Source organism: Bubalus kerabau, chromosome 1 (assembly GCF_029407905.1).
Source record: "Bubalus kerabau isolate K-KA32 ecotype Philippines breed swamp buffalo chromosome 1, PCC_UOA_SB_1v2, whole genome shotgun sequence".
NCBI lineage: Eukaryota > Metazoa > Chordata > Mammalia > Artiodactyla > Bovidae > Bubalus > Bubalus kerabau.
This window is the reverse complement of record NC_073624.1, coordinates 76999485-77015300: the sequence shown is the minus strand read 5'-3', so window position 1 is coordinate 77015300 and position 15816 is coordinate 76999485. Positions and strand designations below refer to the sequence as shown.

The 15816-nt window shown below is 40.0% G+C and overlaps 1 protein-coding gene across 1 annotated transcript; it reads left to right on the top strand.

Annotated features, from left to right (window-relative positions):
* The first annotated feature begins 1247 nt into the window (after positions 1-1247).
* IL26 (interleukin 26) lies at positions 1248-15687 on the top strand. Its single transcript, XM_055566304.1, has 5 exons — positions 1248-1418; positions 1505-1561; positions 1735-1869; positions 15450-15515; positions 15601-15687. Exons 1-5 carry the CDS (start codon positions 1248-1250, stop codon positions 15685-15687), a joined length of 516 nt encoding a protein of 171 aa, XP_055422279.1.
* The last annotated feature ends 129 nt before the right edge of the window (positions 15688-15816 follow it).

Genomic DNA, 15816 nt, shown 5'->3' with positions numbered 1-15816 from the left:
GGACAGAAGTCCATGGAGCGTCTACTTTAGTATGTGGGCCCATGGTTCTAAGCACTGTTCTTTGTACAGAGAGATGCTTGGTAAAAATTTGTTAATGGAATAAATGAAAAAAAAAAAAAGCAGTTATAGCAGCATCTCATAATGTGGGAAGGGAAGTACTATTCAGCTAATATTGAACATGCTGCTTCTTTACCTGAGGTGTCACAGTAGGTGCTGAGGATTCAGAGATGGAAAGGTAAGGAATTTTCACTCTATTGGAAATTTAGAGTTAAAGGAAAAGTCTGGGTGGTTAGCTTGGACAGATGATAAAGAAAGAAAGAAAGTGAAGTCATTCAGTCATGTCCGACTCTCACCCCATTGACTATAGCCTGCCAGGTTCCTTTGGCCATGGAATTTTCCAGGCAAGGATACTGGAGTGGGTTGCCATTTCCTTCTCCAGGGGATCTTCCCAACCCAGGGATAGAACCCGGGTCTCCTGCATTGTAGGCAGACGCTTTACCATCTGAGCCACCAGGGAAGCCCATGAACAAATGATAGAGAACTTATTAAATTAATAGGTTAATTAGGTAGGTTAATTAAGTAGGTCTTAATTCCAGGTCCTGGTTCAAAAAAAGTCTTGAATATGTTGGGGGAGTTACAATGTATGAGGTGGAAAAATTCTTGAAAACAACTGGAAATTTTTTCTCTTGAGTCTTGATGGTGGGCTGCACAATGATGGCTTCTGGTGGGGTAGGGGTGGGCAGGTGAAGGATCTGGCAAAGGACAAATGTCAAACCCATATGAGGTCGTGAGCAGGTTTCTCAGGGCTGCTCATTCGACACTTTTTCTGGGATACTAGTTACAAAAGCAGGGTTTTTTTTTTTTCATATTTAAAAACAGTCACACAGCCTCCAGGAGATTAGGGTTTTTACTGGCATGGCTTGGCTTTTAAAATAATGAAATCTGTTGTGAGACACATCTGAGGTTCTGAATTCTTTTTGGAAACAGGGCCCCAACCTTGCCAGTAAATATGAGCTTTTACTTAATGTCACAGTATGGTGTGGTCAATGTTTTTTGATTATGAAGCAAGCTCTAAAAAATTAGAACTGAAGTGATCTTCCTCTTTCTAAACTGTAAGTTATCTTTCACGGCATCTCATTGGAGAGGCGACCTTGAGGGCTAAAGTAAGTAGGTTACCCTCCCGTCTAACCAGCACAAGGAACTGTCTGGTTACTGTGAGTGACACGAGCTGAGTGGGGTGGAGGGAAATGTGGGTGAGTTGCATTTTGAGATGTGGGTTGCTCTTTGTCACTCTGTCTCTTGCCATTGCTAAGCACAAGCAATCATCCTTTGCCGAAAGGTGTTACCCAAGGGGAACCCTGTCCCAAGCTGTCGATACTCTCTATGTCAAGGCAGCAAGCCTCAGAGCAACAATTCCAGTAAGTATTAGGCTCTGCTTAGAAATGAAGACCTAAGGGACATATGAAATTCTGGATACATCTTATTTCTCTTTGTTTTATTGTAGGAAGATCGCATAAAAAATATACGATTATTAAAAAAGAAAACAAAAAAGCTATTTATGGTAAGCCAGGGGGTGCTTTTCTTTCTCACATTTCTACTTGTTGCATGCTTTTCTCCTTGCATTTTTAATTTTTCCAGATGGTCATGAAGTAATAATCAGGGGGATATTTTAGTTTATTTTACAAAAGCTGCTCATGGTTTACTTTATGCAATTTTTTCCTATCTTATTTATAGAAAAACTGCAGATTCCAGGAACAACTTCTGTCCTTCTTCATGGAAGATGTTTTTGGTCAACTCCAATTACAAGTTTGCAAGGAAATGCACTTTGTGGAAGACTTTCATAGCCTCAGGCAGAAATTGAGCCGCTGTGTAAGTATGCACAGCAAATATGGCTTTGATACTAGACATCTACCTAGAAAATAGCATATTTTGTCTTCACCCCAAAGGGTGAGTAAAGGGATTTTCTAATTGTTGGCTTGTAGTCCAAATGGAGAATCCATCACCAGGGAAACAATATCAAATAATCCTGTGTAACTTGTCATGCCACTATGTATTATTTCTTAAGGAATGACATGTAAAATAAGTTGAAGAGAGCTAAATGAACATGAGATGTGCCTCAGATCAATATTTAGTTTTTCAAATCAGTCTCTCTTTGTGCAAATCCCAACTCATTCATTCATTTAACAAATATTTCTGAAGCACCAATGATATGCCAAACACTTTTCTAGGATGTCATTGTTTTTCTTCTTTCCTTTCTTTTATTTTTTTTCTCTCTCTCTTTTTTCTCTTTCTCTGTTGCTCACTTTCTCTTACCTCCTCTCTTTCTCTCCCATATTGATAAGTGCTTTTAGATAGACTTTTTCTTATTTATTTGTGTAAGTATAGAATTGTATCCTTTACAAGGCAAAGTCTCAATGAAAAGAAAATGATAAAAGAAGTGTGTCCTTCTTTGGTACCTAAATTATTTGATGCTGTGGTATGGTCACCATCACCCTAAGCAATAGAGTACTAATTAAGAAGGCAGAAGTGACAGTATTTCTAACACCCAAGATCAGTATAGAAAAACAAAACAAAGCAAAACAACCAAGCCAGGATCTGGGCAATATTAGTTGGCTTGCCTCTGTGAGAAGTGTTGAGTCTTTTCTGTGGCGTGGATTTTGTTCTAAGTATGCCGTCTCCAGTCTCCTGTGGTTGTACTGGGAGGTGGTACAAAGTAGGGGGTAGTGAAGGTTATTACAGTCCTTGGGTCGCCAGAAGGGAATGAGCTTTCTATCCTTGGGCATCAGGGTCATGAAACTTAAACTCTGGGCTGTTGGTAGCAGATTTTCAGTTTTAAAATATCAGGACATCTTTTTTCTTGTGGTCCATGAAAGTACACAGTAATCCAAATTCCAGCCTACAGTGCAGAGAATTTTTATAAGGGTGAGCTGGTCAGTAGGGTAAAAAATACAACAAACTTATGTTCCCTTTGGTTAGTTTGTGTTTAAGTTATATCCTCCTTTGGGACTTGGGTTGCATTCAGTTCAGTTCAGTTGCTCAGTTGTGTCTGACTCTTTGTGACCCCATGGACTGCAGCATACCAGTCTTCCCTGTCCATCACCAATTCCCGGAGCCTACTCAAACTCATGTCCATCACGTTGTTGATGCCATCCAGCCATCTCATCCTCTGTCATCCCCTTCTCCTCCCACCTTCAATCTTTCCCAGCATCAGGGGCTTTTTAAATGAGTCAACTCTTCGCATGAGGTGGCCAAAGTATTGGAGTTTCAGCTTCAGCATCAGTCCTTCCAATGAATATTCAGGACTGATTCCTTTAGGATGGACTGGTTTGATCTCCTTGCAGTCCAAGGAACTCTCAAGAATCTTCTCCAACACCACAGTTCAAAAGCATCAATTCTTTGGCACTCAGCTTTCTTTATAGTCCAACTCTCATATCCATACTTGACTACTGGAAAAACCATAGCTTTGACTAGACAGACCTTTGTCGGCAAAGTAATGTCTCTGCTTTTTAATATGCTGTCTAGTTTGGTAATAGCTTTTCTTCCAAGGAGCAAGCATCTTTTAATTTCATGGCTGCAGTCACCATCTGCAATGATTTTGGAGCCCCCCAAAATAAAGTCAGCCACTGTTTCCATTGTTTCCCCATCTATTTGGCATGAAATGATGGGACCAGATGCCATGATCTTAGTTTTCTGAATGATGAATTTTAAGCCAACTTTTTGACTCTCCTCTTTCACTGTCATCAAGAGGCTCTTTAGTTCTTCACTTTTCTGCCATAAGGGTGGTGTCATCTGCATATCTGAGGTTATTGATATTTCTCCCAGCAGTCTTGATTTCAGCTTGTGCTTCATCCAACCTGTCATTTCGCATGATGTACTCTGCATATAAGTTAAATAAGCTGCATTGTTTCCCCAAAACTCTAATATTCCATTAAAATAATAAGGTACAGGTGAAGTTGCTCAGTCGTGTCCGGCTCTTTGCAACCCCACGGACTATGGCCTACCAGGCTCTTCCATCCGTGGGATTTTCCAGGCAAGAGTACTGGAGTGGGTTGCCATTTCCTTCTCCAGAGGATCTTCCCGACTCAGGGATCAAACCCGGGTTTCCCGCATTGTAGCCAGACGCTTTACCGTCTGAGCCACCACGAAACACAGAGCCATCCAATTTAATGTAATATTATTGTAAATGAAGTTTGTTCATGATGCTGAGGTACTAGAAATCCTTGTCTGATACAGTACAGTATATCTGGACACCTGGAACTTCCAAAAGCCACGTTTGCTTTGACCATTGATTTTATTTCTTCAGCTCATATAGCTAGAGACCACATTAATAGTTATAACCTAAACCGAGCAATATTTCAGACCAAAAACTTAGAAACCATAGAGCTATCTAGGAACTCTGATTTTCCTTGACTTGTGGAGGAAGTCATTTCCTAAAGGGACCTTAATTTGTCAAGAACTTTTCTTGAGAGACTGGCTACTGCAGGATGGGAGTAGGCTGGTCCTTCTCAGGCTGATCGTGGAGGCTTTCCAAGGCGGCTGGCTCCCCCTTGTGGCCAAATACGAGCACATCACCTAGCCAATCATCCTGCTTCTGCTGCTGCCGCTAAGTCGCTTCAGTCATATCCGACTCTGTGCGACCCCATAGACGGCAGCCCACCAGGCTCCCCCATCCCTGGGATTCTCTAGGCAAGAACACTGGAGTGGGTTGCCATTTCCTTCTCCAATGCATGAAAGTGAAAAGTCAAAGTGAAGTCGCTCAGTCGTGTCCGACTCTTCGCAACCCCATTGACTGCAGCCTACCAGGCTCCTCCGTCCATGGGATTTTCCAGGCAAGAGTACTGGAGTGGGGTGCCATTGCCTTCTCCATCCTGAGGGCCACCTAATTCTGGTCTTTCTTTCTAATCTCCCCTCCCAATACAACCCTTATTAGCTTTGGTTCATTTGGCTCATATGTGCTGGAGTAAACAAACCGCCTCCGTGAAACTCTAAAAAAGAAAGTCGAAAGATTAAGCTGAGCTTTAGAAAGTCGCCTCAGATATTGATTTAGGGAAATAAGTTTAATTTTAATAACAGGCTTGCATTTAGTTTTTCTGGCAATCACCATTTTTTCTTCTTGGCTACAGAAGCAAGTATGTGTAATATAAATTAACTGGGCATTTGCCTCTCTATGTGGAATTCTGAATCAGTGGATGGGGCAGAGTTTAGGAGGGAGAAGTTATAAAATGCTATAGGTGACATTCATTTACATGTGATATTTTCTTTTCTTCTTTTTTGAACATTTGCTTTAATTTTGGGAAGATAGGCATGGGGGCAGCTTTCCTAAGCAGAGCAGCTGTGCCCTCCACCAGATGTGTGATTGTCACTTTGTTTCTTTTTTCCCCCTTCCTTCCAGGGACCTCAGGCTATCATTAATTCTTGAATATGCCAATGAATCAAAGCTTTGCAAGTTGCAGAAACTTTTCTCCCCCTTTTTTGTGGCTCGGCTGGTTGCTTTAAAGCTCTCCTCTCTCTCTTACTGAATCTTGGGCAGACTTCGAGGAATTGATTCTGAGACTAAATCCATGTCTTGGTCTGTAGAATCTGGAGTTAGAAAAAGAAAACCAGAAATAGCATCTATTATCCACTCCAGTCATCTCTTTTTTTTAATTGGATGCAGACATTCCTAGGTGTGGTGATTCTGACTGAAGAATGAATCTCTGGAAATATCTGTATAATATCCCTTATAGGAATCCAAAAAGAAATTATACAAATAAGCTTATTTTACAAAACAGAAACAGACTCACAGAGAGGGGAAGGAGTCGAGGGAAGGGAGGGATAGTTAGGGAGTTTGGGATCGACATGTACACACTGCTATATTTAAAATGGAAAACCAAAAAGGCTGCAGCAATTTACATTCTCACAAACATTGTAGGATTCCTTTTTCTCCACATCCTCTCCAGCACTTAGTATTTGTAGACTTTTTGATGATGGCCATCTGACCAGTGTGAGGTGATACCTCATTGTAGTTTTGATTTGCATGTCACTAATGATTAGTGACATTGAGCATCTTTGCACGCGCCTGTTGGCCACCTGTATGTCTGCAGGGGTGAGACTCCAGGCAAAAGAAACAATGAAAAGAGCACTGCAATAATGTGCTTGGACTAAAGTGTGCACACTAGTGTCATAAGGGAGGACAAGGAAAGTCTGAGGAAGAGAGCAAGCAGACTGGGATGAGAGTGGAAGTGTCTGGCTCTTTGACCCCATGTACTGTAGTCCGCCAGGTGTCTCTGTCCATGGAATTCTCCAGGCAAGAATACTGGAGGGGGTAGCCATTCCCTTCTGCAGGGAACAAACCCAGGTCTCCTGCATTGCAGGCAGATTCTTTATCATCGGAGCCATTAGGGAAGCCCAGACTGGGATGCGGAGAAGGCAATGGCACCCCACTCCAGTACTCTTGCCTGGAAAATCCCATGGACGGAGGAGCCTGGTAGGCTGCAGTCCATGGGGTCGCTAAGAGTCGGACACAACTAAGCGACTTCACTTTGACTTTTCACTTTCATGCATTGGAGAAGGAAATGGCAAGCCACTCCAGTGTTCTTGCCTGGAGAATCCCAGGGACAGAGGAGCCGTCTATGGGGTCGCACAGAGTCGGACACGGCTGAAGCGACTTAGCTGCAGTAGCAGCAGCAGGATTTAAACGAAATGGTTTTACAGATGATCCCTAACTTACAATGGTGTGATTTTTGACTTTATAGAGGTACAAAAGGTATGTGTTTCCAGTTTTCCTGGGCTAGTGATTCCTGGCACAGTACTCTCTCTTGATATTGGACAGCAGCGGCAGCTCCAGCTCCTGGTCAGCCATGAGATCATGAGGGTAAACAACCAACTCATTCACCACCGCTCTGTACCCAGACAACGATGCTGTTTTTCACTTTCATTACAGTATTGAATACATTCTATGAGATATTCAACATTTCATCATGAAATAGGCTTGTGTTCGATGATTTTTCTCCATTGTAGGCCAATGTAAGTGTTCTGAACACGTTTAAGCTAGGCTACACTAAGCTATGATGCTTGGAAAGTTAGGTATACTATGCATATTTTTAAGTCTTTATTGAATTTGTTACAACCTTGTTTCTGTTTTATGTCTCAGTTTTTTGACCTTGAAGCATGTGTGATATTAGCTCCCTGACCAGAGATTGAACCCATACTCCCCATGTTGAAAGATGAAGTCTTAACCACTGGACTGCCAGGGGAGTCCCTTAAATGCATTTTTGACTTAAGATATTTTCAACTAACAATAGGTTTATCAGGACTTGAGACAATTATAAAATGAGGAAAATCTATATATGTGTCATATTCTTCAAAGTCTGACTTCTTCTACCCAGTATAATTACTTTGAGATTCATTCATGTTATTGAATGTATCAATTACTTCTCCCTTTTTCATTGCCAATTAGCATTGCACTGTAATGATATACCACACTTTATCTATTCATCTATTGATGGCTATTTATTTTTTCCAGTTTTTCATCATCACAGATAAAGCTGCTATGAATATTTATATACTTCCCCAGTGGCTCAGTCAGTAAAGGGGGTTCAATCCCTGGGTGGGAAAGATCCCCTGGAGAAGGAAATGGCAATTCACTCCAGTAATCTTGCCTGGAGAAATGCCAGGCAAGTCTTTGTTTGGAGAGAGATTTGCACTTCTGCTGAGTAAACACTTGAGAGGTAGGAGTGGTAACCACCTAGGCTGGATCATAGGTTAGGTGTGTGTTTAATTATGCAATAGACAGCCAAGCTGTTTCCTAGGGTGGCTGGAGCTAAAATTGTTCAAAATCCTTGTTCTCGTTTTTATGGTCAATGGCAGTGTTCTTCTGTGTTTTATTGTGAAGTGAAGTGAAGCTGCTCAGTCGTGTCCGACTGTTTGTGACCCCATGGACTGTAGCCCACCAGGCTCCTCTGTCCATGGGATTTTCCAGGCAAGAGTACTGGAGCCGGTTGCCATTTCCTTCTCCAGAGGATCTGCCTGACCCAGGGATCGAACCCAGGTCTCCCGCATTGTAGGCAGACAATATAACCTCTGAGCCACCAGGGGAATTGTGTTTTATTGAGGATAGTTTCTATTGCTATATCTTCAAGTTTACAAAATGTACAAATCTTTTAGTCTGTAATATCTAACCTACTTTAGTCCCATTTGTTACTACAAGTCTGAATTTGTTCAATATTTTCCCTTTCCTACTTCACATGATCCATCTTTCCTTTAGCTTCTAGAATGTACTATATGACCTCTATTTCTGTTATCAGTCTATGATAATTATTGTTTAGATCTATTAATTCATAAAACATTGCAAAATAATGCTTTTAAAATTTTATTCCTTTATTTATAAATAGGGATAATTATGTAAAGAAATCTCCCCCTAACTAATTGTTTGGCTGTCCTGAGGACCTTATCATATAAGAAGGTCAGAATAAACATGAAATTCTGGTTCTTACCTGTTTTAAATATTGTGATTTTCTAGATAGTGTGCAATTTTATTTACGATCAACTGTTTATGCAAATATATGAGATATTTTTAAAAGTTACCAAATGATGACATATTTTTAATTAAAACCTGTCATTTCATTTGCTCCAACAATTTCACCTGTACTGTTAAAAAGAAACATGTAATTCTTTTTCTTTATTTATCAGTTTTCAATATAAGGATTGATTTTCTAATATTCTTTCAAGGTGATCAATGAGTTGTTATTTTCTCTTAGCTTCATTATTACCTCATGGACAAAATTTTTTTTTCATTTTTGAGAAGTCTTTCTGGTTTTTTTAAGTTTAGGGTTTCTCTATAAATCCACCGAGACTGGCATCTTCTTGAGCCATTCTTAAGACACGACACTACAACAGTTTTCATGACAGGCTCCAATGTCTGGAATCCCAGCAGCACTACATTTGAATGTCATCTTATTGTTTCTGAGAACATTCTAGGTATTTTGCAGCACCTAGTAAAATATTATACATTTTAATAAGTCTGATTTGGGTAATTCAGGTGGCATAATTGTTTAAATAAAAAAAGCCAAGGATAACATAAATATCTTTATTTTTAATCTTTGTTTTTAATCTTTGTTAGCCCTGAAAAGTGAAAGTGAAAGTTGAAGTCTTTCAGTTGTGTCCGACTCTTTGCGATCCCATGGTATTTGTCTAAATGATATTTGGAAAGTGCCTCTTTGTAAAAAGATGTTTTAAAGATTCTTGTAGAAAAACTCTCAGACTTGAAAGTTGCTTAGTTGAATTCATAGGATAATTTGCCTAATTGCTAGTGCTCAAAGTTGAAACTGGAAAAAAAGTACATTAGTTTTCAAGATTTCATCATCTACTTTAATTAATATTTTGAGAGTCTAAATAGTAATTGGTAATTAGAGAGCTCTGTTTCTTTACATTAATTGTATGTGATTAATTTTTAAGTTTGGTAAGTCTTGTCAAAGAATATTTGTGTCTCTAATTCTTGTAGAAAGTTTGATAAGTAATTTGTATCATCAGCTGCAACTAACTTATCAAGTTGTGAAGCATTGCCAATTATTTATGTTTGCAATTTTGAATATTTTAAAAATTATAATTGGCTGAACTGATAAAAACTGAAGCAGGAAGTAAGACTAATCCTGGTTTATTCTTTCATTGACTATAAAGTCCTAAACTTGTCTTTAACAATACCAATAATCTCATCATGTGGTTTTTGGAAGAATTAAATTAGATACTATGTCAAAGTGCCTAATACGTAGTAGTTCTGTAAAATTGTTCGTATCTTTCTTTACTGTTTTCCATACTTAGAACACTAATTTTCTTCCAATTACATTTTCTCAACAATTTCCAAAGGAGAGATTCTCTTAAACAATCAAATACCTTTTTAATGCCTAAAGTTAGTGTTTTACTTATAGTGTTACTTTAAGTGAAAGATAAAGAGATCATTTATAAGTCATCAGTTTTAACTTGTGTAAATATATTTTCTAATTATATTATAGAACTTATTTTCTGTCAAAGTTCTTCCTTAGTTGTGCTGTGCTGTGCACACCTGTGCTGTGCTAAGTCCATTAAGTTGTGTACGACTCTGTGCGACCCTATAGACTGTAGCCCGCCAGGCCCCTCTGTCCATGGGATTCTGTCCATGGGATTCTCCAGGCAAGAACACTGAAGTGGGTTGTCATGCCCTCCTCCAGGGGATCTTCCCAACCGAGGGATTGAACCCGCGTCTCTTACGGTCTCCTCTGTTGGCAGGCGGGTTCTTTAACACTAGTGCCGCCTGGGAAGCCTCATGAAAGACTATAGTACATGCTCATAGAGGACTATAGTATAGTAAAACTCTTTTAGTAGGAAGAACTTGAGGTCATTATTTGTGACAATACAGGGTGAGAGACTATGACATGTACAGCTGTCCACTCCCTGGCCAAGCTATTTCATTTCCTTAGAGTTATCAGCGAAGAGGGATTATTCATTTTTGTTTTAGTGTATATAATACACAATACATATTTTCATGATTTTTCAAACACGTTGTGGATACTGGGGATTCAGATTTAAGGATTACATTTATTTTTTCATCAAATTGTTTTAAGCAGAGCTCACTAATGCCCAGTATATACTTCAGACTACTATTAATATTAAACCAGTGGGCTTTGTGAACCCCAAAGCTCTAAGCTGATGCTTGCATTTCATTCATTGATTCATTCATTAAACAAGCCCTGAGTATCTAGTGTTGCTGAACACTATTCCAGATGCTGGAAATTCAACAAAATTGATAGATAATATCTCTTTCTGTACAGAACTCTTTTGAGAATGCTCTCAGTCAGTTTCAGCAACTCTCAGATTTTGATAGGTGCCATGAAGGGAGCAAACAAGAGGATGCTGAGGGCTGGAGGTTGGGGGCCATATCACAGGTAACAATCTGAGACCAGAAGGGTGTCTGAATTATCATTGCTGGACTTCCCTGGTTGTCCAGTGCTTAAGACTCTGCAGTGCCAATGCAGAGAGCACAGGTTCGATCCCTGGTTAGGGAACTAGGATCCCACATGCTGCCAGGTGTGGCCCCCAAAATAATAACAATAATAACAAATTAAATAAATAAATAATCTCTGTTCTCTCCAACCTTTGAGCATCGGGCTTCCTCTGCCTACTCATCCATTCTTTCTGTTTCTTCCACTCCATTTTAGTCACCCTTCAAGATGCAGCTCTCTTGTTTTTTCCTTCTGGAAGCCTTCTGGGATCCCTCAGTTGGATGGCCTCTGATGTGTCCCCAGAACGGGTTTTTGTTTTTAAATGACAGTATTCATCACATAGTATTGTGATTTTCCTTCGCTGTCTCTGACAGTTATGAGCCATTGCTTGCTTGTGCTCCAAGGCAGTTTTCAGCATTTAGGGGCACTTGTATAAATTAAGTAAAGTCCATGCTATGTGGTCAGACACACGATTATATGCCTAGCCTATAGTAAGTATGCAATAAATATCCATTGACTTAATGGTGAATGATTAGGCTGTTGCCTTGTGTTTGCTATTCTGTGACTATCACACACACATAATTTTTTTGTTTTTGAGCCAGTCCCTGGTTATTCCAGCCCTACTAATACATTGCCTCTTGTCCAGATCATGACTGCTTTGCCTGAGTCTGTCAAATCATGCAGCCATTCTTAGAACAAAACTGCTGCCCTTTGGTTTTGCATGCTGTTTTCTGCAAATGGAACTATACCTTGAAATATAAGGTAAAGGGAATCATTGTTTTGTAAATTCCTCCTTTCAAGCAAAGAAATCTGAATTAGCAGTAAAATCAGGCTATCCTACTGGGTCTATAGACATATTTATAACAGTGAGGAAAATGAAAACCTCTTGCATTTACTAGGGGTCATTTATAGTAAATACATCTCAAAGCACCAGAAACAATCCCATAAACCTACAGAGCTCTAGAGGAAACACTGCCGCTATTAAGTGATGGGTTTTTATTTTTTGCCAAACCTTGTTTTTCTCCTCTTCTACCCTCTTTGTTCTTCTTAGGGTAGCGTGTGCCTTAGATGGAATGAAGTCAGAAACCTTTCTTGTAATTCCTGCCTTATTTATGGGAGGCCCTGTAGGCCCAAGCTGTCTGGGGAGAGGGCCTCATCATTAAGGAATGCCTTGCTGCTGCTACTGCTGCTAAGTCGCTTCAGTCGTGTCCGACTCTAGCGACCCCATAGACGGCAGCCTACTAGGCTTCCCCGTCCCTGGGATTCTCCAGGCAAGAACACTGGAGTGGGTTGCCATTTCCTTCTTCAATGCATCAAAGTGAAAAGTGAAAGTGAAGTCGCTCAGTCCTGTCCGACTCTAGCGACCCCATGGACTGCAGCCTACCAGGCTCCTCCATCCATGGGATTTTCTAGGCAAAAGTACTGGAGTGGGGTGCCATTGCCTTCTCTGAAGGAATGCCTTAATGACATTTAATTTCTGTAATGTCCAGAATTTGGTTGGCTTCTTTGGTCTCACATTTTCAGTGGTAAATCTTTTTTTTTTTTTTTAATATTTATTTATTTTTGGCTATTCTGAGTCTTCATTACTGCACAGGTTTTTCTTTAGTTGTGGCAAGTGGGGGCTACTCTCTAGTTGCAGAGCACAGGTTTTTCATTGCAGTGGCTTCTCTTGTTGCAGAGCAAGGGCTGTAGGGTGTGCGTGCTTCAGTGGTTGCGGTTCCTGGGCTCTAGAGCACAGGGCTCAGGAGTTGTGGTTCCCAGGCTCTAGAGCACAGGGCTCAGGAGTTGTGGTTCCCAGGCTCTGGAGCACAGGGCTCAGGAGTTGTGGTTCCCAGGCTCTAGAGCACAGGGCTCAGGAGTTGTGGTTCCCAGGCTCTAGAGCACAGGGCTCAGTAGTTATGGCTCATGGGCTTAGTTGCTCTGTGGCATGTGGATCTTCCTGGATGAGAGATCAAACCCTTGTTTCCTGCATTGGCAGGTGGATTCTAGTGTTAAAATTTTAAATCCAGACACAGGCATATTTGATATTGTGCCCTATGACTTGCTTATTCAGTTCCTTGTGACTGCTCTTTGCATTTAAGAACTTTGGATATATTGGAATTGGCAAGTATTGATTATCCTCATAAAGTCCTCTCTTTCAGTTGCAATGTTTGGGCCAACTACATTTATACTAGATAATCTCTGACTGGACAGATTTAGCATCTAGCCAAATTCTCCATTTAAAAAGTTATAGGCAGTCTTCTCTATAATAATTATTTCCAGAACTACTCTCCTGGCTGGAACTAGACACGGTATTTCTAGAATTTACTTTTGCAGTTCCAATCCGGAAAACAAATGAACAAAGGGAGCAACACACACACACACAAATAGACACACACAGAGGTTTTCGTCTTTTGTTTATTATCACACTGTGCATTTTCAGGTTGAAGTCTCTCTGTCTCTGTGTGTCTTTCTCTGTCAATTAGGTTAGGCTTTTAGAGGCATTCCCAGTATTTCCCCTAGGATAATACAGAGTAGAGATCTTTGACGGAGAAGGCAACGGCACCCCCCTCCAGTACTCTTGCTTGGAAAATCCCATGGGCGGAGGAGCCTGGTGGGCTGCAGTCCATGGGATCGCTAAGAGTCGGATACAACTGAGCGACTTCCGTTTCACTTTTCACTTTCATGCATTGGAGAAGGAAATGGCAATCCACTCCAGTGTTCTTGCCTGGAGAATCCCAGGGACAGGAGAGCCTGGTGGGCTGCCGTCTCTGGGGTCACACAGAGTCGGACACGACTGAAGTGACTTAACAGCAGCAGAGATCTTTGAACTAATCTTTCTTTGGAACTGGATATTTAAGATTTTCAATAGGAGAATGGCTTGGCTGGAATATCTTTTCCAAGTTATGCAGGTTTTTTAATATAAAAAAATAGTATAGTAGTGTATATATAGTGTAGAAATAGTGTAATATAGTGGCTTTTAAATACATACTCTGGAGTCAAAATACGTGGGTTTGGATCGCAGCTCTTCCACTTATTAATACTATGTGAACATTGACAGAATGTTAACTTCAATGCTTGGGGTTTTCTAACCTGTAAAATGAGAGTGATAATAGTACCTACCTCATAAGGTTGTTTTGAGGACTGAATGAGTTAATATAACCAAAGCCTTCATATTAGTGCCTGACACAGAATGCTAACAAAATGCTAATAAAAACTATTATTTTTATCTAACAATCTTCACATGGAGAGAAATTGGGATAAAGAAGAACTGCTGGATTTTTATCTTCTATTATTGATCTTGTATTTGTTGATTTTCCCATCTGTCACTATCTATTTGCTACCTCTATTTTGCTCATTATTATGTCTTTAATGCCTGGCACATGATCTGACAATTAGTAGGCACTTCATGAATGCTTGTTTAACGAAGGAATGAATTCTTTCTGACTGTATACTCTGATTCTGGCTACCACTGTCCTGGATCAGTTCCACATTGTTTTGGCCTCACAGGTTCTGGTGTGGGAGGAAACGTCCTCTAAATTGATGGCTCTTATCACAGGGAGGTTCAGCTCTTGTGCTTTTGAGTCCTGCAGATGGAACCTTCACATTCTGTGTGCAGCTCTTCCATGCCTCATCACAAAAGCCTCTTTCACAGGAAGAATTTCTACCTTCCTATGCAAGGTCTTCCCTATGGGACTCTGTGGGAGAAAACAGATGAGGAAAGGAAGATGGAGAATTTCTTCCCCATGACTCCTAAGTGATTCTCATGCTCATATTTGAAAACTCACCTCCTCAAAGGAGACCAGCATTTCCCAATCTCTCCACCCCAAGTCAGGCTACAAGCTGTCTTCTCAAGACACTAGCTTACTCTTCTTCATAATTTAGAAACTAATATTCATTTCCTGGTGCTTTCTCCTGGGAATCAATATCAATATTTAAAACAGCCAGGGCGATTTTTCAAAAAGTAAAATTTTTTTCTCATCATTCCCACATCTCTTGTGTTTCTAGCATCTCTTTTGCTCCAGCCATGGTTTCTTTAAGTTTCTGGAAGGCATAGTCTTTCTTGCCTCAGGACATTTGTACACCTTTCACTCAGGTTCCCTGAATTATTCCACCTGTGTATCCTTTCCAAATCCCTCTTTTCTTTCTTCACTTCCTCATATACCTGCTGCCTCCCCCCTTTTCAGACCTTAATTTAAGTGTCATTCCTCAAAAGAACCCTCTCTGACCATCCAGTTGAAAGAGGGTCATTTCTGTAAATCCCTATCATGCATTACAAACACAGCTTTAGTTGCAGTTTGTAAATTTTCATTTTTCATTTGTTTTTTTTTTTTTAATTTATCATTATTCTCCCTCATGAAACTGTAAACTCTGTTAGGACAGAGGACAAGTATTATTTGTTTGCTAGTGTATTTCATGCCCACAACATGCTCAAAAATTGTTGGTTGAGTGGGTGGAAGAGTGAATACTAGTCCTTCTTCAGCAATATTTCTGTATTTACTGCTAATTTCTCAGATTTCCTGTGCTTCATCAGCTAGAGAGATGAAATCCATTACTAGGATGAAAAGAACATTTTATGAGGTTAGTATACCAAATTCTTTTCTTTGAGTACTTTTTTTTAAGATATGAAATATTTCTGCTTCTAATATTTATACTTTATCTGCAGATTGGGAAGAAAGGAATCTACAAAGCCATAAGTGAACTGGATATTCTTCTTTCCTGGATTAAACAATTCTTGGAAAGTATTAAGTAATTCAAGCAGCCAAGTGGATTGATTTGATTATTATTTTGAAATATAATAAGCACAGCCAGAGATCAATTTACAGCAGTGTATTTGCTTTTAAGTATTTTGTACGTCGTACTAACAGCAAGTTACGACTAG

Excerpts from the sequence above, each read along its gene's own strand:
- IL26 (XM_055566304.1), top strand. The coding sequence starts at position 1,248 with ATGTGGGTGAGTTGCATTTTGAGATGTGGGTTGCTCTTTGTCACTCTG. Across the intron at positions 1,870-15,449 it reads GGCAGAAATTGAGCCGCTGT|ATTTCCTGTGCTTCATCAGC; the intron begins GTAAGTATGCAC and ends CTAATTTCTCAG. Across the intron at positions 15,516-15,600 it reads TGAAAAGAACATTTTATGAG|ATTGGGAAGAAAGGAATCTA; the intron begins GTTAGTATACCA and ends CTTTATCTGCAG.